The sequence below is a fragment of the Salvia splendens genome, chromosome 3 (genome assembly GCF_004379255.2).
Source record: "Salvia splendens isolate huo1 chromosome 3, SspV2, whole genome shotgun sequence".
In the NCBI taxonomy this organism is placed as follows: Eukaryota; Viridiplantae; Streptophyta; class Magnoliopsida; order Lamiales; family Lamiaceae; genus Salvia; species Salvia splendens.
Window position 1 is genome coordinate 27,990,568 of NC_056034.1, and position 19,110 is coordinate 28,009,677.

At 37.0% G+C, this 19,110-nt stretch overlaps 3 protein-coding genes across 3 annotated transcripts; 2 read left to right on the plus strand and 1 right to left on the minus strand.

Annotated features, from left to right (window-relative positions):
• Positions 1 to 7,003: 7,003 nt before the first annotated feature.
• LOC121796820 (zinc finger MYM-type protein 1-like) lies at positions 7,004 to 8,463 on the minus strand. The gene is made up of 2 exons (XM_042195599.1): positions 7,122 to 8,463; positions 7,004 to 7,026 (listed from the first exon to the last, which is right to left on the minus strand). The coding sequence occupies exons 1-2, from the start codon at positions 8,461 to 8,463 to the stop codon at positions 7,004 to 7,006; spliced, it is 1,365 nt and encodes a 454-aa protein (XP_042051533.1).
• Positions 8,464 to 11,700: 3,237 nt separating this feature from the next.
• On the plus strand, positions 11,701 to 14,649 carry LOC121794727 (amino acid transporter AVT1D-like). The gene is made up of 11 exons (XM_042193030.1): positions 11,701 to 11,901; positions 12,385 to 12,653; positions 12,732 to 12,946; positions 13,039 to 13,062; positions 13,128 to 13,308; positions 13,403 to 13,622; positions 13,703 to 13,838; positions 13,920 to 14,085; positions 14,208 to 14,251; positions 14,326 to 14,388; positions 14,466 to 14,649. Exons 1-11 carry the CDS (start codon positions 11,708 to 11,710, stop codon positions 14,550 to 14,552), a joined length of 1,599 nt encoding a protein of 532 aa, XP_042048964.1. The 5' UTR covers positions 11,701 to 11,707; the 3' UTR covers positions 14,553 to 14,649.
• Positions 14,650 to 15,650: 1,001 nt separating this feature from the next.
• On the plus strand, positions 15,651 to 17,593 carry LOC121793591 (aspartic proteinase PCS1). Its single transcript, XM_042191624.1, has one exon. The coding sequence runs from the start codon at positions 16,009 to 16,011 to the stop codon at positions 17,290 to 17,292; it is 1,284 nt and encodes a 427-aa protein (XP_042047558.1). The 5' UTR covers positions 15,651 to 16,008; the 3' UTR covers positions 17,293 to 17,593.
• The last annotated feature ends 1,517 nt before the right edge of the window (positions 17,594 to 19,110 follow it).

A 19,110-nucleotide genomic window follows, 5' to 3' on the forward strand; every position in this document is an offset into this window, starting at 1 on the left:
GGACCTCTTTGTTTTCTGGATATTTCTCTGTTTTTATACAAGTTTCGTTTTAGCTTATGCCGATTGTGTTGATCTTTGTTTGTTGATTATGTTTACTTGAATTCTGAGTTGGATTGTTGGAGTTGGTTGTTTTCGAGGTTGTTTTCTGGATTATTGCAGGTTCGTGGTTGGATCTGGGAGAATGGAGTTTGTTTGTGGATGAATCGGGGTTTTTAACTTGCTGATGTCGTAAGGCTGTCTGTGATTGTTGGGATTTGGAGTTGATCTGAGCAGATCTGTGAGAATCGGAGTTATGGAGTTGATTTTGGTGGGTGTTGAGTTCGGATGGCTTGGATCCGGAGTGGATTAAGCATTCGACGTGAATCTGAGCCGTGTTGATTTAATTTTATGCCTAGCCTACGTATTTTCATTTTATTTCGCCTAGTTTATGTAGATCTGACGTACGTCCGATTCGTAGCAAGTTTCCGGCATCCCGATTTCTATATTCTGTTCGAATCTAGGAGTATGCTCTGTTTTCTTCATTTACGCGTCTGAGTTGGTTAGGAAATTGCATGAGTTTGTTAGTTGCAACTTTTTCCGTACTTACCTTATTTGAATGTCATGGTCCCCATTTTTTAATTCTCTCTGCCTAGTCATGTTTAGTCAGTCATTTACACGGTCTAGTGAGTAATTGTTTCTTTCGGCGTTGATGTCTGATTTTATAAGTGTTCTGTGTCCTAGGTCTAGTGGTAGTTTAAATCTCAACCCTTTTGCGTGGCAGCAGCCGCTTGTTTCCAGAGTCTCTAAGCACTACTTCACGACTCCATCTTCGTGGGATTGACCCCACTTCCCTATACTAATCCATAGTATTCGGGTTGAGGGATTTAATTTTTGAAGGGGAGTCGAGTGTTTCCAAAGACAAAAACACTCTGTGTTCCTTGAGTTCCTGGACCTAGTGATCCAGCGGATTTAAGAAGCGCGGTGTCTTGACCAAGCACTTTCATAGTTTTCCCTGTAAGCACACGAAGACACGATCCGACTTGTTCCACTTCACCACTTTATTTCTTTTAGTTGGGCTACCTTAATTATTTGGTTTGGGCTGGTTCAGAATTTGCCCAGTTTGGGTCAAATTAAATAGTGTTGGGCGCTTTCCTTGGCGATGAGCTAAATCAGAAAAGTACGAGAACTTTATATTATTTTGGTAAAAAGTTAGAGGATGTTTTGAGCATACACAAGTAGGATGCATGCATTATTTTAAATTAAATTATTTTTGCAATGTCTAATTTTTGCATATCATATTATTTTCAAAAGGGTGAACTTTTGCACGCCACTTGAGGTTGGGACAGAAAGTTTGTTGAGGAGCTAAGCTTGCGAGGTGGGCTTTCTTTTTAAATAAGGACTATGTCCTAAATATATTTTTATGCGAAAGGAGGTGGAAAATGTTTGTCTTGCCATGTTTTGTGTTTTGATGAACCTATCTGAAGTGGGTATGCCATGTATGTTTAATCGAATTCGGGTCCCAGTAGGGCCGCAAACCCTGCTCGGACTAGTGTACACCCTGTAGATCGTGTGCTATCTCTTTGGAGTTGGCCGGTCTAGTGACTTGGTTCGTGGCCACGTTCCTTGTCATGTATGTTCAGATATGGTGATGGTGGATGTGGATGGAAAATGGTTGCGCAACCGACTTTTTAGGTGAAATGCTTTTTGTGTACTTGGGTTCTTTTAATCAAAACCCCCAAGGTCACTTGATTATGGCTTGCAAACTGTGTTTTGGCATGTGTCCACTGAGTGCATCAAGTACTCAGCCCTGCATATTATTTTTCTTAATGTGCAGATTGAGCGGCGATGGATGTGGAGGATGTTGAGCAGAGTTCATGGATTGTTTTGTCATGTTTGGTATTGTTGGAGATGTCGTGTCTTCATACTCGATATTTTCCATGTCTTGAACGCTTCCGCTAAGAACCTTTATCCTTACAATTGTCTTATCGTTGAGAGTCTAACTCGTTTCAAGATTGTTTGCCGTCCATTCCTTATTTACTTAGAGTTGGTATTTTTGTTAGGATAACGTTATGACGTTTTCCCAAGTAATTTCAGTTATTAAATTTTTGGTCATATGTGTATGTTTTCCCCTTTCTTCCCCGTTTCTTTAACCCTCCCCTAGTCGTGATCAACCGTGCTTTCTATCCTTAGAAAATGCGGGCGTGACACCTTAAATCAAAGCAACTTTCTTGAGCTTTTGAAAGTTATTGCTTCTTGCAACGAAGAAATATCTAATGATGTACTAAAAAAATGCTCCTGCAAACCTCAAACTAGCATCATCAGATATTCAGAAAGATATCGTAAATGCAATTGTTGTTGAAACAACAAAACTTATTATACATGATATGGGAAATGATTTCTTCTCCATGTTAGTTGATGAATGTTGAGATGTATCTGTTAAAGAGCAAATGGGTGTTGTCATACGATATATGGACAAGAGTGGATGTATTATAGAACGCTTTCTTGGTCTTGTGCATGTTAGTGACACAACAGTGACCTCACTTGAGAGGGCACTTGATTCCTTATTATCTACTTATGATTTAAGTATATTTAGTTTGAGAGGTCAAGGATACGATGGTGCAAGCAACATAAGAGGTGAACTCAGGGACTGAAAAGTTTGATACTCATGAGGAATACGAGTGCTTATTATGTACATTGTTTTTTGCTCACCGGCTTCAACTCACAATTGTTGTTGCTAAAAAAACATATAAGTATTGAGTCTTTTTTTAATACTATTGTTCATTTATGTAACATTGTTGGAGGTTCTGGTAAGCGCAGAGATGTACTTTGGGAGAGACAGAGAGAAAAGATTATCGAAGTGATTACATGTGATGAAGTTAACACTAGAAGAGGATTGAATCAAGAAATGTCATTGAAGCCGCTTGAAGATACTCTGTGGAGTTCACATTATGGTACTCTCATAAACTTGATACATGTATTTTCTTCTGTTGAAGTTATTGAGTATGTTGAGGAGAATGGTACTGAAGATTCAACAAAGGCTGAAGTTGTTGATGTGTCAGAAATTATAACACATTTTGAGTTTGTCTTTATGTTACATCTTATGAAGCAAATCTTGGAATCACATATGAATTGTCTCAAGTGCTACAAAAGAAAGATCAAGACATTGTTAATGCGATGAATCTTGTCAAGCTGACAAAAATACATTTGCAAATAATGAGAGAAAAAGGTTGGGAGCTTTTGCTTACTGAAGTTTCAAAATTCTATAGCAAACATAAAATACCTCTGTTGACATGGAAGACGAGTTTGTACCTCGAGGAAAAGTAAGATGGGAAGCTGAGAAAATGAAGAATCTCCACCATTATCGAGCCGAGCTATTTTGTTCAGTGATTGACATGCAATCTCAAGAGTTGAATCAATGTTTTGATGAAGTCAACACATACTTACTTTTACGTATGGCATGTTTCGATCCTAGATATTCATTTACAACATTTGATTCAGAGAAGCTGCTTCGCCTTGCAAGGTATTATCCATCAGAATTTTCAAAAGTTACTTTGTTTGAGCTTGAAAGACAACTTGAAATATTTATTCTCGATGTGCGCATAGATGAAATTTTTTCACAGAAGTCAAGGATAGAAGGTCTTTCACAGAAGATGGTTTCTACTAGGAAACATGAGGTTTTTCTATTGGTTTATTTGTTGATTAAGTTGTCATTGATCTTACCAGTTGCCACTGCCTCAATTGAAAGAACTTTTTCAGCAATGAAGTTCATCAAGACTTCTCTACGCATAGTATGGGAGACCAATTATTAAATGATTGCTTAGTTCCATATATTGAAAGTGATGTGTTTCTTAATGTTTCTAACGAAGCTATTACGCATCGATTTCAGAAAATGAAGAATAGAAGTCAAAATGTTATGATGCGGTTATTTTTTTAACATTGAATTTTTAATAATATTACTTATGTTTTATTTTTTTTTAAGTTCTTGGGCCTCCCAGTGCCGAATTCCGGGCTTCGCCACTGATTTAGATTTATGATAAATTATTTAGTCATTTATATTATATGAACTTTTATGCATCATACTATACTTTGTAACATTTGTAATAAATTGATTGCCTTGATACATGCATGAGTTATGAGTTCCTCACAAAACAACAAATTTCCAATACCCTCGGATCTTCTACTTATGCTCTCTCATGCCTCGAATAAGGAAAGAAGAATTTGGACGCATGATGAAGAAGCTTCACTAATTGCAATTATGAAAAAATTAATTGCAGGTTGTTATCGCTAGGAGAATGCATTCCGAACAGGTTATCTAGAACTTATTGAGAAAGAGTTGAAAGTTTAGTTTCCTAGAACTTATTTGAATTTGAATCGTCTAAGTTGACGTTATGGAAAAGGCAACACTCTCTCCTTATGAACATGATCAACACTAGTGGATTTGGTTGGAATGACTCTAACAACATGATTGCAGTTGAGGATGACGTATGTAGGGCTAGGGCTAGGGCTAGGGCTGGAAAAAAATACCAAAATACTGCACTTATCGTACCGAAAAAAATAACGAAAATACCGTTTTTTCGGTATACCGAAATTTTCGGTAAGGTATGATACCGTACTGAAATCTTTCGGTACGGTAACGGTATCAATTTTCCTATACCGCGGTATATCGTGATATGCCGAATATTAAGTATATAACGTCGAATCGGTATACTGCGGTATACCGAATCCTCGGTGCATACCAAAAAATCGGTACATGTTGAAATATTATATATATTACATTATATTTAATATATTTATATAATATAAAATAGAATTAAAAGGAAAAAATCTCCGAAAATCCTACTTTTAAAGAGATTTTTTTTGCATAAAGGTACTACGGTATACCGTACCATACTTTGATATACCGTAAAAGTACGGTATACCCAATAACGGTAAGGTAACGGTATCAAAAATTAAAGATACCGAAAGTATGGCGTTCCGTACCGATCCACTCCTAGATGTATGGAAGCAATATGTCAAGATAAAATTTAACATAATGCATTAATATATTTCTTTGGCTTGCAAGGATGTTAACTATGAGTTTCATATATCCTATTGAACAGACACACGCACAAGTTAAAACATTGTGATTCAAGTCATACCGGTATTTCCAAGACTGGATTGAGATCTTTGGAAAGGATCGTGCATCTGGAAAAAGTTCACAGGGCTCGATAGACCTTGATAAAGAGGCATGGCAACGCAGGCCTCGAAAGATTTTGCTAAAGTGGCAAGCCAACAACCATATCTACCTCAATGTGATGTGTATGAGTTCCCTACCGGCCTTAATGTACACACTCACTCAAGATGACTCTTTCTTCAATACTAATGAAAACGTCGACCATGAGTTCCCCCAAACTATGTACCTCTGGAGGAGGTGGTCGTGGATACTTCTTTTCCTGGTGAAAGCAACTCAGTCAATTCCACCAAAAGGGATGGTGATAACAAAACTCAATCCAAAAGAAAGCACAAGCAGCTTGAATCTGCAACCTCTAACTACTTGGTTATTGTTAATCTCATGGTTAAGTTCTTCAAACATCAAAATGAATCCATTAGTATTTTCGTCGACAAACTTGATAAACGGAGTGAACAGTTGACAAGCAGCAAATCTGAAGTTATTGACAAAACAATGCATATTCTTGAAGCTTTGAGAAAAATTGCTACACTTACTGAGGAAACTCGACTGAACTTTGCATACATAATTACAATTGATGAACGAGTCATATATTTATTCCTCAATCTCTCTGAAGGCAAACGTATTACATTCGTGAATATGATGATGACGAAGAAGGAATTGCCATTGAACTTACCAAACTTTTATGCCACTCATATCACCAAATATTGGGTGTTATTTTGATGACATGTTAACAGTTGTGATTCGCTGCTTTTAAACAATCTATGTAGGTAGTATTAGTTGGTGGTGTTGGCTATTTTTGATGAACATATATATGCATCTAGATATGACTTGATGATATTGGCAACTTTTGACATTTCATAAGCTCATATACTTTGTAATTTGATTGAATTTATTTGTGGCAAACTTCGATTTCTGTGTGCTATTTTGATAGGTCCCCTTCATAGTGAGGCAGAGAAGTGACAAAGAGTTAGGATTATGCATTTGGTCTAGCTGTTTGTTGGAGTGCTGCAAGTCTAAGCATCAAACTTTGTTACTTTTCTTGATGATGATGCTTGAGAGGCAGTAAGAATATTATTATATATATAGGGGGTGTATTAGGGTCACACCTCTTTAGTATCAAGCACAGCACCAATCACAGTCCTTGGATCTTTGAATTTGATGGTTGTATTGTTATACTAAGATGCTACATTATTAGACTAATAATCTACATTATCACACTAAAATGCAACATTACATTATTAGCTAAGTTACATTATTAGACCAATAATCTATATTATTAGATGACATGTGGCATTAATCTAACCGTTAGATCACAAGATCCAATGGACTACAAGTGTTTTGTTTTAGAACAATATTTAACATATGAATATGAATATATATCACTATGATCAATACCAAACCAATCCTAATATACAACCCTTTGCATCCCTATATATATAGGATTGTTCAATATACATCCCTATATATATATAGGGAGAGATGTGATCAAAAACAAACTCTAAATATTGTACAAACTTCAAACTAAGATCTGGACTGTTAGAAAATGTCAGCAGATGACAAAATAACAATAACAAAAAATGCTAACGGTTGATGCTTTGTTGAAATTGTGTTAACATTTTTTGTTGCTATTATTTTATCATCTGTTGACATTTTCTAACGATCCAGATCATAGTTTAGAGTTTTTACAATATATAAAGTTTGCATTTTACCATTACTCTATAGATATATACAGTGGCGGAGCCAGAGATTGCATAATGGGGGGTCCAAAATTAAACTTCAAAAAAAATTATATAAATTAAATTATAAGGTTCAAAATGTAAAAGTCAAATGCAATCACATCATAACATTTGTCTTCTATTCTTCATCTTCTGAAACCGCTGCATAATAGTTTCATTGGTAACTTTAACAAACACATCCTTTTCGATGTAAGGAACTAAGCAATCATTCAATAGTTGGTCTCCCATGCTATTACATAGAGAAGTCTTGATGATCTTCATTGCTGAAAAGGCTATTTCTACTGATGCAGTGGCAACTGGTAAGATCAATGACAACTTAACTAATGAATAAACCATTGGAAAAACTTCATGTTTCCTTGTAGAAACCATCTTTTGAGCAAGACCACTGATTCCTGATATTTGTGAAAACTTTTCATCTATGCGCACATCGAAAATAAAGTTCTCAAGTTGACTTTTAAGCTCGGACAAAGCAACTTCAGAAAATTCAGAAGGATAATATCGTGCAAGACGAAGCAGCTTCTCCAAATCAAATGCAGAAAATAAGTCCCTAGGATCAAAACATGACATGCATAAAACTAAGTCTGTGTTGACTTCGTCAAAACGTTGATTCAACTCTTGAGCTTGCAAGTCAATAACAGAACAAAAGAGCTCAACTCGATAATAGTGGAGATTCTTCATTTTCTCAGCTCTACGTCTTCCTTTTTTTCGAGCTACAAACTCATCTTCCATGTCAAGCACATCCAGTTCATATTTGCTACAAAACTTAGAAACATCAGCAAGCAATACATCCCAATCTTTTTCCCTCATTATTTGCAGACGTGATTTTGCTACCTTGACAAGATTCATCGCATTAACAATGTCTTGATCTTTCTTTTGTATCACTTGGGAGAGTTCATGTGTGATTCCCAAGATTTGCTTCATAAGATTTAACACAAAGACAAACTCAAAACTATTTATAATTTCTAGCACATCATCAGCTTCAGCCCTTATTGAATCGTCATGACCATTCTCCCCAACATACTCAAGAACATCAACAATAGAAGAATATAAATGTATCAAGTTGACAAGAGTACCGTAATGTGAACTCCAACGAGTATCTCCAGGTCGCTTCAATGACATTTCTTGATTTAGTCTTCTTCCTGTGCTTATTTCATCACTTGCAATCTCTTTAATAATATTCTCTCTCTGTTTCTCCCGAAGTATATCTCTGCGCTTACAAGAACCTCCAACAGTATTACACAAACGAGAGATAGAATTATAAAAAGATCCGACAATTTTATGTTTTTTAGCAACAGCAACAATCGTGAGCTGAAGCTGATGAGCAAAGCAATGTACATAATAAGCACTGGAATTTCTCTTGAGTATCAAACTCTTCAACCCATTGAATTCTCCTCTCATGTTGCTTGCGCCATCATATCCTTGACCTCTCAAACTAGATATACTTAAATCATAAGTAGATAACAAATAATCAAGTGCTTTCTCAAGTGAGGTTGCAGTTGTATCACTAACATGAACAACACCAAGAAAACGTTCTATAACACATCCATTCTTGTCCACATATCGCACCACAACACCCATTTGCTCTTTGACAGATACATCTCGACACTCGTCAACTAATATGGAGAAAAATTCACTTCTCATATCATGTACAATAGCTTTCGTTGTCTCAACAGCAAATGCATTTATAATATCTCTCTAAATATTTGGTGATGTAAGTTTGAGATTGTCTGGAGCATTTTTTAGCACAACACTAGCTATCTCTTCATTGCAAGAAGAAATAACTTTCAAGAACTCAAGAAAATTACCTTGATTTAATGATTCTTCTGACTCATCATGACCGCGGAAAGGCAATCCTTGCATTATAAGATAACGAAGAGAAATAATCGTTGCATTTAATTGCAGGCGGTAGTCAAGCTTAGACTGTGTTGACTGTTTTGCCAAAGAGACCTCAATGTGTTGGGCTTGATTCAACAAATCCTCACATGCTAATCTACACCTGTTATGAGCACTTTTATGGTTTTCAACATGATCTCTTAATCTTTCTTTCTTCCGCCAGACCGTAAATCCCCCTGATACAAAAGCATCTTGTCCATTTCCGTGGAGTCTTGAAAAAAGATAGCAATATAAACAAAAAGCTGCTTCCTTTGTAACACTATATTCCAACCAATCCTTAAATTCATCAAACCAATGTGAGACAAATTTACGTTTTCGATTTCCATCTACTGTAGGACGAAAATCATGATTACGTTGTTGACACGGACCTTTAAGTAAGTAAGCTCTGCGAACTTGTTCTATTAAATTTGGTAGATAACTCATTATATCAGGTCGTTCTCCTGGATCACTTGGAAGATTCTCTAAATCAACCTTACTTTTATCTTCATTCGATAATTCTTGAGGTTGAAGAAGTGAAGGTTCAACTGATGAAGAATCAACAGAAGAAAGTTTCTTGAAATAACGATCCATATACCTACAAAAATAGTCAACACTGATTAAGTTCAAAATATTTGATATTTTCTGTATGCAAAACTATTAACACACACATCAAATAAAGAATTGGAGTTATAAAATTCCAACTACAGAACCACCGTAGCCATTGAATTACATAAGCTATCTTCTTTCTCCCCCTTTGAATTATTATTGCAGCCAAACAAAAAAATAACCTATGTAGAAAAATTAATTGAATTATATTTGAGTTTTGAATATACCTAGTTCTAGTTTACCAGATTTCAGACTTGGAACGGCAGAATGAATACGCTAAATTCAGACTTGGATTGGAACGGCAGAATGAATACGCTAAATTAAGAGGCACGATTCATATATATTTTGCTAAAACATATCTCTAATATTATATTTATTATAAATTATAATTATTGTGAAATTACTAAAATACCCCTAAGTTTTTTAAGAATTAGTTGGGGGGTCATGGGCCCCCCTGGCCTCACCCTCCCTCCGCCCCTGGATATATAGGATAGTTCACGGGGGAGGGAGGAGGGAGGGAGAGACTTGGAAAAATAGGTGTGCCAATTGTTGTTCGATTTCATTTTCATTTGTTATTTTTTCCAGTTTCCATTGTGTGTTATTTAAAATTGGCGTTTCTATTTAATTTTGTCAATAGTTTGTGTAATGCATTTATTGATTTGTAGTTTTTTATTTAATTATTCAATAGTTTGTGTAATGTGATTATTAAACGTATTCCTTAAATAGTTTGAAAATCAGTATGGTCATAATTTTTTTATAATATCTGAATAAAAAGGGTATTTCGTATTTTTATCGTACATTATGCATTCACTGAATGATGCCTGATTAAAAGAAAAAAAATGACAGCTATAATAACACTTTTTCTATTATTGAAGCATAAGAATGATTACGGATTTGATAGAATCATATAAATTTGTATTTGAAGTTTCAATAATTTAAGAACTGATCAATTTGACATATTTTTGTTTCTTTTGGAGCAAATTTGTAAATAACATAAAATAGTAGACTTAACGTTTTGGAGAAATATTATAAGGGTATCTTAGTAAATATACATTATCTTGGCACTATATAATATTTCAAATCAAGCATGCTTTTGAATTATATAAAAATTGACATTCCAACAAAACATCTTTTTGTTAGCTTAAGATTGATTAAAGGCTTATCCCAGATTATATCTTACTATTCAATCTTAGAAATCGAACACCACCTGAAGATATAGTAATCTAAAATTAAGTTATGTGATTATTTTAATTGGAAGTTATTGATTATAACTAGTTATCACATAATTATCTATATATAATTAAGTTATAAGATTCAATCTCATAAATTAAATAATATATATTTAATTTCAAGATACAATCTTTTAAATCAAACAGTTTCTAGCTATAATCAAGCAGTTTCTAGCTATAAGTAATAGGGACGATAGCCTTTTAATTGCATATGTTCAACAGTTCAAGCTTCAGTCGGCTATGAATTGTCTTGGAATTATTTTTTGTTTGTTTGGATTGACATTTAACAAAATAAAAAATATTCGTTCTAAAATGGCACGTGGATTTCCGCCAATCTATGTACGAAATATATAACATGCACACGCTTATAATTCCCATGCAAAGCAATAAATTATACTCCATTACTAATCAAATCATAGTATGATAAATAATAATAGTATTAGATTAACTTAATTAGTTTACAAATTGTTTCCAAATCTATTAGTGATCGGAATATATAGATCCTTATAATATGCATATGATAAACCAAGAATTCATATTTACTCTTATAATTGGATAAACATAACCGATCATTGCTCTTTATCCCATTCTTATGTACCAATCTTGACGTAATATGAGATAGTCAAATTCTTTTGGATTACTTATTTAGTTTAGCATATAATTTAAGCATGTGTAATCAATTACATAAACACATTTGTATAATATATGCATTAATTAATAAACTATAAAACTGAAAAAATAAAGAACAATCCAACGGTAAAGCTTCAAGATAGCAGCTTTCGAGTTGGTCTTATTTTTTCCCGTGAAAATAGTGTTTTTTTTTTAATTTGTTCAAAATAATTGTTTCTCCTAATTCTCCTACAACTCTGGCATCGTCTCCTTGCAGAAAATGGCAATGATAATCAATCCTATTAATGTTTAACAAAAATTCAAGAATTCGTAAAGAAATTTCATTCCCTTCCCAAGAAAAAAAACCTTCCTTCAAAACCTCAGAGGCAACAAGTTTCGTTACGTGTTAGAAACAGACAGAATTCCGCGAAATACAGAAACAAAATTTATTTATTTTCCCCTTTTCCGTGGAATAATAATATTAATTTGGGGGAGTTAATACAGTGATGAAGCAGCTTGAAGAAGAATTCGGAATGGATCGCGCGATTGAGATTGAAACAGACGATGAAGATGATGAGGCTGAGAGGGTTTGCCACGACAATGAGGATGATAATGAATCTGATATCACTGGCCTTTCACATGTCCCTTCACATGATTTCATGGATCCTGATATTGCTCCCTCTTGGCCTCAAAGCTACAGGTGCATTACATTATTACATTCCCCCAATTTCTTGATTTTTTGTGTAATTTTATCTATATATGTTTGTCTCTATTGAGTGAATTTCAATAGCCTTAAATTGAATATAGTTGGAGCTAAAGTTGGGATGAGATTTGATTTAGGTTAAGAAACAGAGATTACTACCAATTATGCAAATTATAATGCTCTATGTCTGAACTCAGATAATCATAAAGTAGTTTTAGGTAGCATTGTCTTAGAAATACTACCTCTGTCCTTGAAAAATAGAAACTTTAGAAACGGCACAGGTTTTAATGCATAATTGGTAAAATAAGAGAGAGGAAGAAAAAAAGTAGTGGAAGTAGTGTTAGTGGATTGTGGGGTCCACTTCCTAAAATAGAAAGTATAGAAAGTTTCTATTCTTAAGGGATTGACTGAAATGGAAATAGTTTCTATTTTTAAGGAGAACGTAGTATCTAACAACTTAGTCCATTATGTATTATGTAGGCAGTCAATGGACATGTACACTAGCGTGACCCCGTCGGTCAGCTTCATCAAAGGAAGTTCGTTCTTGCTTCAGACAGAGAAAAGATCACAGGCAACAGATATTGAATCCTCATTGTCTAAGCACTTGTTTTCCGCAACCAATTCAGACATAGATATAGTTCCTACCTCGATTCCTCCTATAATGATGTCTTCTGTCTCTGTTTTTGGGGCTTCTATCAGTGAACTGTCGATGCCCCAACAATGTTCGTATTCTCAATCACTTCTCAATGGTAAATCTCTTGTGAATCTTGATGGTGTTTTGCGCATTTTTGTGTAAATATCTCATCTGTTTCATGTTTCAAATGCAGCAACAAATGCTTTGTGTGGCATTGGGATTCTTTCAACTCCTTTTGCACTGAAAGAGGGGGGTTGGATTGGTATCTTGCTTCTCTTTCTGTTTGGAATCATTGCGTGTTATACCGGGATCTTGTTGAAGAGATGTCTCGAAAGCTCGTCTCAACTGCAAACTTATCCTGATATAGGACAGGCTGCTTTTGGATTAGGTGGTAGAATATGCATTGCTGTAAGTAGAAACAAATACTACTTGATAGTTTTGAAAATATAGATATATGTTACATGGAAAGTAATTAACTCTTTGAGTTTGGATTGATGCAGATAATCCTCTATATAGAGCTCTATGTAAGTTTTCTCCCCTAATGCTAATGTTGTACTACAAATTTATGAGTTGATCATATTCATTGCAGTCTTCATGTGTGGAATTCTTGATCATGATGAGTGATAACCTGTCTGCTACCTTCCCAAATGCGCAAGTGGATATCGCTGGAATCCATCTCAACGCGTATCAAACTTGTGCCATTGTTGCAACCCTTGTGATTCTTCCAACAGTGTGGCTCAGAAACCTCAGCTTGTTGTCATATGTTTCAAGTCTGCGATCACGACTACTCACTTAGCCTTTTTTTTTCACACGATCTAACCTCTCATTTGATCATTAATGTATTTCTGCTTTTCTCATTTGCAGTTTGTGGAGTTTTGACTTTGGCCCTTGTAGTCATGTGTTTGGTTTGGGTTGGTGTGGTTTCTGATATCGGATTCAATCCAAGCGGAAAGGCATTGAACTTCTCACACTTACCTATCACCATTGGTATATACAGCTTCTGCTATGGCGGCCATTCTGTCTTCCCCAACATCTATTCGTCCATGGAAGACCCCTCTCGGTTCCCTTCTGTTCTCGCAATTAGGTAACCTTTTTTAGGAGAATCAAACGTTTAATTTCCACCATTCAATTGTTTAGTTAAATTAGTTACTACTGTTGATGCAGCTTTGCAATTTCTGGTTTCCTCTACGCGGGGGTTGCAGTTTTGGGCTTTCTCATGTTTGGTGAAGCCACAGATCCTCAGTTCACACTAAACCTTCCTACCAAACTCATTGCTTCCAAGATTGCTGGATGGGCTGTGGTGAGAAACAGAAAACACATACACACTTGTTTCAGCTAAATATCTGAAATAGTATTAAGCGTGCGTCATTGATATTATTAGGTTGTAGCCCCTCTCACAAAGTTCGGGTTGTCAATGACACCCGTGGCACTAGCCCTCGAGGAGCTGCTGCCCCCGGATCAACTTGCTTCCCACACTGCGCCAATACTAATCAGAACAAGCTTGGTAGTCTCGACCTTGATCGTGGCATTGACAGTACCTTACTTTGGTGAGCAAGATGAAAACGTTAATACGTATTTGAAGGATCATACGAGCGAAACAAGCTCGAATTTCATAGTATACTAGTATTTATATCTATCCAGCCTTGACCACATAAACATTAAATGACAGGATCCATGATGGCCCTTATAGGATCTTTGCTTATCATGCTAATGGTGAGTCATCTAGTTCTATCTCTTCTCCTTCATTTTTCCATCTTAATTTAACACATTAATTTAATGTTTAACAGTCTCTAGTCTTACCTTGTGCTTGCTATATGAGAATAGAGAGTGGGAGATTAACTAATTTTCAGGTAAAATCTTGTCTGAATGTCATTGTCTCAAATCTATAGTATTTAAATAGTGCGAATTTAATCTTGATTGTATGCAGATTACAGTTTGTTCCATTGTAATGGGTGTGGGAATTTGCTGTGCAGCAATCGGAACGTATTCAGCAGTGGCAAGTATGGGTACATAACAATTATATTTCACACATTCTTGTCCTAATCAATGTAAGAATATGAAATGAGAAAAAAGAACACAAAGAATTACTCTTGAAATATTACCATGTCCAAAGGTCGACCAAATGAAGGACGCCTACAATCGATTTTTAATAGAATTCAACTTTACCCACATTCATCATGTATAGTTTTTCATGTTTTTGTTATAATTTATACATTCAACTTTACCCACATTCATTATATATATATAGTTTTCCATGTTTTTGGTTAAGATTTTTACTCAGCAATATCTCGTATATGAAGGCATAAATCACCTAATGAAATTCATCAACACGACTTTTTTATTGTTAAAATATTAATAATAATATTAATTTTAAAGTTGATTGTTTTGCTTAATTAATACTTCTACAAAATCTATATGTCAACATAGGATTGTTGGCCGTGGAATTTGATTCTCTTTCAGTCATTCTTTTTACAAGTGAGGCTGTCGGAGCTCGATTCCCATAGCTCATCCGGTCCCACACCAATTCTTTGCCCATTCCATATTCAACAAAACATGTGCTCACACGTGCACTTAATTATTTTTTTAATAAATAAATCATCAAGTAAAGTGACTATCTCAGTAGCATTGTAGCAGCTTCCATTTACTGCTATTACATCATTTATCCAAGTAAGACTACAATAACTAATGGGTCGCAGCGAATGGCACCACGAAGCAGTTTCAAACTCCGTCATTCATTGGAAGACTTTCGACCTTAATCTGCAAACTCGATCAAGCATGATTGTTGAATTTCACCCGAAACAGATTCGGTACACATGTGATAAAAAAAACTACAATTATCTCTCAAGTCTTATCTATCTCAATTCTCAAGTAGTACTACAAAACGAAAATCCCGGTGCTATTTCTCCATTAAATGTTTAAAATTGTAATTTATCACTCATCATTTCCACTTTATTGGCCAGTAATTCCCTTTGTTTCTTTTAAATCCGACCGTTGATTGTATAAACACAGAAATATCATTAAGAAATTTGACTGCATTGCTCTGGAAAGAAATCTTTTGTTATCAAAATTTCTTTACTTATACTAACTATATTTACCTAATTCAAAGGTGATTTTATGACAAAAAGAAGCAGTTAATGCCCCCACAGTATTCACCTAACTTCCAATTGTACAATACAAGAATTTGTAATCAGAGCTGGCAAAGCTTTGTTCTAAAACAAGTCAAAAAAATCACCAACACTAAGGTTGGAATAGCAACTGTGACTATCTGTAGCATAGGAATCAAAGCAGAGGTTCCAGTTCCTGTGTCGTTTTAACCTTTTAGGAACTCCAAAACGTTGCCGTTTCCCCCTCATCTTCTCTATCTGTTTCACTTTCACACTCTGCTGTCTTATATCCCATCCCATTTAGATCTCCACTCTCTCACTCTCAATTCTTCAATTCCCTCAAATTTATTTAAAAAATATTCATAGATGAGGAAGATCCACATTCTCCTCTTGTCTCTCTTGGTATCAGTATCAGTATCAGTATCAGCAACGCAATTCTGGGTTCCGAAATCGAAGCGCGCTAACAAAATCCTGGTTCTACCCTTAAAAACCCAAAGCAAGCTCCCATTCACACACAACGTGACGCTCACCGTTTCATTGGCTGTCGGCACGCCCCCACAGAACGTTACCATGGTCCTCGACACAGGCAGCGAGCTATCCTGGCTACAGTGCAACACCACCCAGAGAGACCGCCCCGCTTTCGACCCGACCCGCTCCGTCTCCTACACCCCCGTCGCCTGCTCCTCCCCCACCTGCACCACCCAAACCCAAGACTTCTCCATCCCCGCCTCCTGCGACGCCAGAAACCTCTGCCACGCCGTCCTCTCCTACGCCGACGCCTCCTCCTCCGAGGGCAATCTCGCCTTCGACAACTTCACCATTGCCGGGTCGAAATTCCCGGGTACGATATTCGGGTGCATGGATTCGGGCTCCACCACCAACCCGGAAGAGGATTCCAAAACAACCGGGTTGATGGGCATGAACCGCGGATCCCTCTCCTTTATCTCCCAAATGGGCTTTAAAAAATTCTCCTATTGCATTTCCGCTTCCGATTTGTCTGGTATTTTGCTCTTCGGCGACTCCAATTACACGTGGCTTCTCCCGTTGAATTACACTCCTTTAATCCAGATTTCTACCCCTCTCCCATATTTCAACCGAGTGGCTTACACGGTCCAGCTGGAGGGCATTAAGGTCTCGGAAAATTTGCTCCAGTTACCCAAATCCATATTCGAACCCGACCACACCGGGGCGGGTCAGACCATGGTCGACTCCGGCACCCAATTCACTTTCCTCCTCTCCCCGGCCTACACCGCCTTGAGGAACGAGTTTATAAACCAAACCGGAGGCATATTGCGGGTCTTGGAGGATCCGGATTTTGTGTTTCAAGGCGCGTTTGATTTGTGTTTTCGGGTGCCTTTAAATTCGACGGGCTTGCCCGAATTGCCCGCCGTGAGTTTGGTGTTTCGGGGCGCTCAGATAACGTTGTCTGGCGCCCGTTTACTTTATCGGGTCCCGGGCGAGATCCGGGGGAGCGACGCGGTGCATTGCTTGACTTTTGGGAATTCGGAGCTGTTAGGGATGGAGGCGTACATCATAGGGCATCATCATCAGCAAAATGTGTGGATGGAATTCGATCTCGAGAAGTCGAGGATTGGAGTGGCGCAAGTGCAATGTGATTTGGCCGGACAAAGATTCGGGATTCGTCATTAGTGAATTGTACACCGCGACGACACCATAGCTCAGTGGTATTCCTGGCCATAGTTAGGTGAGAGTGAGAATCTTAAAATGCCATGTGCATTGCACGTGCAGAGTATTCGGGCGCGGCAAGTGTTAAGGCCCAACATTGATGGAAGAATTCAATGCTTAGTAAATGGTGGAAGATGATTGTCCTTGCCATTTTTCTTTTCATATTATTGCCTTCATTAATTATTTCGGACTTACACTTATTACTGTACTGTACATTGCATCTATTGAAATCTCGTGATGGATATTAAATTTATGGTTCGCCTTAGATATTTTTCTTTTTCCCCTTTTCTTATTTTATTTTTCTGTGAGGAAAATTTTTGTTTTGAAATTTATCCTCATTTTTATTTATGTTTTCTTTTAATTTTATATTTCATTCCAGTAGACACCAACATGGCAGTAAAAAATATCATTGTTCACTTACCAATACCATACATCATGCCATCCATAATTGGACGGACGATAGCGCATCTGATTCGTCCGCCACTATGGCACCGCGGATGACGGAAGATGCCTAGTCCGCGGACGATAGGGCATCGTCCGCGTCATCATCCGCCCACTGTGGGCGACGCGGACTATGGCGCGGACGATGCAACGCGGATTAGTTTTTTTTATAATTGAAAATTTTGTTATATATATACCCCAGCTTCACTTTTCATTTGTAACTTTTCGATTAACTTTTAAAATCTCAAATTACGCTATAAAATGGATTCCGGTGGATACTCAACACCTAGTAGCCCGATGTTTGGAGATGGTGCACGGTGACCGGGTACACAACCTGGCGAATATCGATCGTTCGACGCCAACACCCAGTACGATTCGAACTTCAGTATGGATTCATACGGTCTCTCCGACATGGAGTCGTCTCCAACTCGCCCTGCCGCCGCTTCCCGTCCCGCCGCCGCCCCCTCCGCCGCCCCCGCCAGAAAGAAGCGGACCAAGCACCGGGCGCACAAGTTGCCACCTCCGACAACTTGTGAAGAGTACGCCCCCGGCCGTACGAACTACCAGCCGGATGAAAGTCTCGTCTTAGCGAGGTGTTGGGTGGATATATCGGAGAACCCGATATTCGCGAACAACCAGAAGTAGCTTGCGTATTGGGAGCGCATCGTCGAGCGCTATAATGAGGCGAAGCCGCCAAGCGCGTACAAGCGCCAACGGGAGCAGCTCCGCAAGAACCGGGATCAGGTGAATAAGCAAGTCAACCTGTTCGCGGCGGAGTACGAGAAGTGCTCGAGGGATCAGAGAAGCGGCGAGTAGGGGTGTGCATTCGGGTTTCGGTTCGGTTTTTTGTCAAAACCGAACCAAAACTGAAAAATCGAATTTAGTTCAAAATCCAAACCGAACCGAACCCGAAAAACCGAAAAACCGAAAAACCGAAAAACTGAAAACCGAACTTAAAAAACCGAAAAACCCGAACAAACCGAAAAACCGAAAAACCGAAAAACCCGAAAAAATAAATATAGTATTAATATATATATGTGTGTAATTTATTTTATTTTATATATACTAATAGAATATTTATATATAATATAAAATTAATAATACATATAATATATATAATATAGTAGAATTTATTAAAATAATATACTATATATTATATATAATATAATATATTAAATTAATAGAATATATATATAATTCAGTTTTTCGGTTTTTTCTTCGCCCGAACTGAACCGAACCGAAAAACCGAAATTTTTATATTTTCAAAACCGAACCGAACCGAAAAACCGAAATAACCGAACTGAATTTCAAAATTTCGGTTTGGTTCGGTTCGGATATTCG

What these genes read in the sequence shown, in the direction of transcription:
- LOC121794727 (XM_042193030.1), top strand. Translation starts at nt 11,708, where the DNA reads ATGAAGCAGCTTGAAGAAGAATTCGGAATGGATCGCGCGATTGAGATT. An exon ending in CTTTGCTTATCATGCTAATG is followed by an intron (nt 14,252 to 14,325) that starts GTGAGTCATCTA and finishes AATGTTTAACAG; the next exon opens with TCTCTAGTCTTACCTTGTGC. An exon ending in GGAGATTAACTAATTTTCAG is followed by an intron (nt 14,389 to 14,465) that starts GTAAAATCTTGT and finishes GATTGTATGCAG; the next exon opens with ATTACAGTTTGTTCCATTGT.
- LOC121793591 (XM_042191624.1), top strand. Translation starts at nt 16,009, where the DNA reads ATGAGGAAGATCCACATTCTCCTCTTGTCTCTCTTGGTATCAGTATCA.
- LOC121796820 (XM_042195599.1), bottom strand. Translation starts at nt 8,463, where the DNA reads ATGGGTGTTGTGGTGCGATATGTGGACAAGAATGGATGTGTTATAGAA. An exon ending in GATCATCAAGACTTCTCTAT is followed by an intron (nt 7,027 to 7,121) that starts GTAATAGCATGG and finishes ACTATTATGCAG; the next exon opens with CGGTTTCAGAAGATGAAGAA.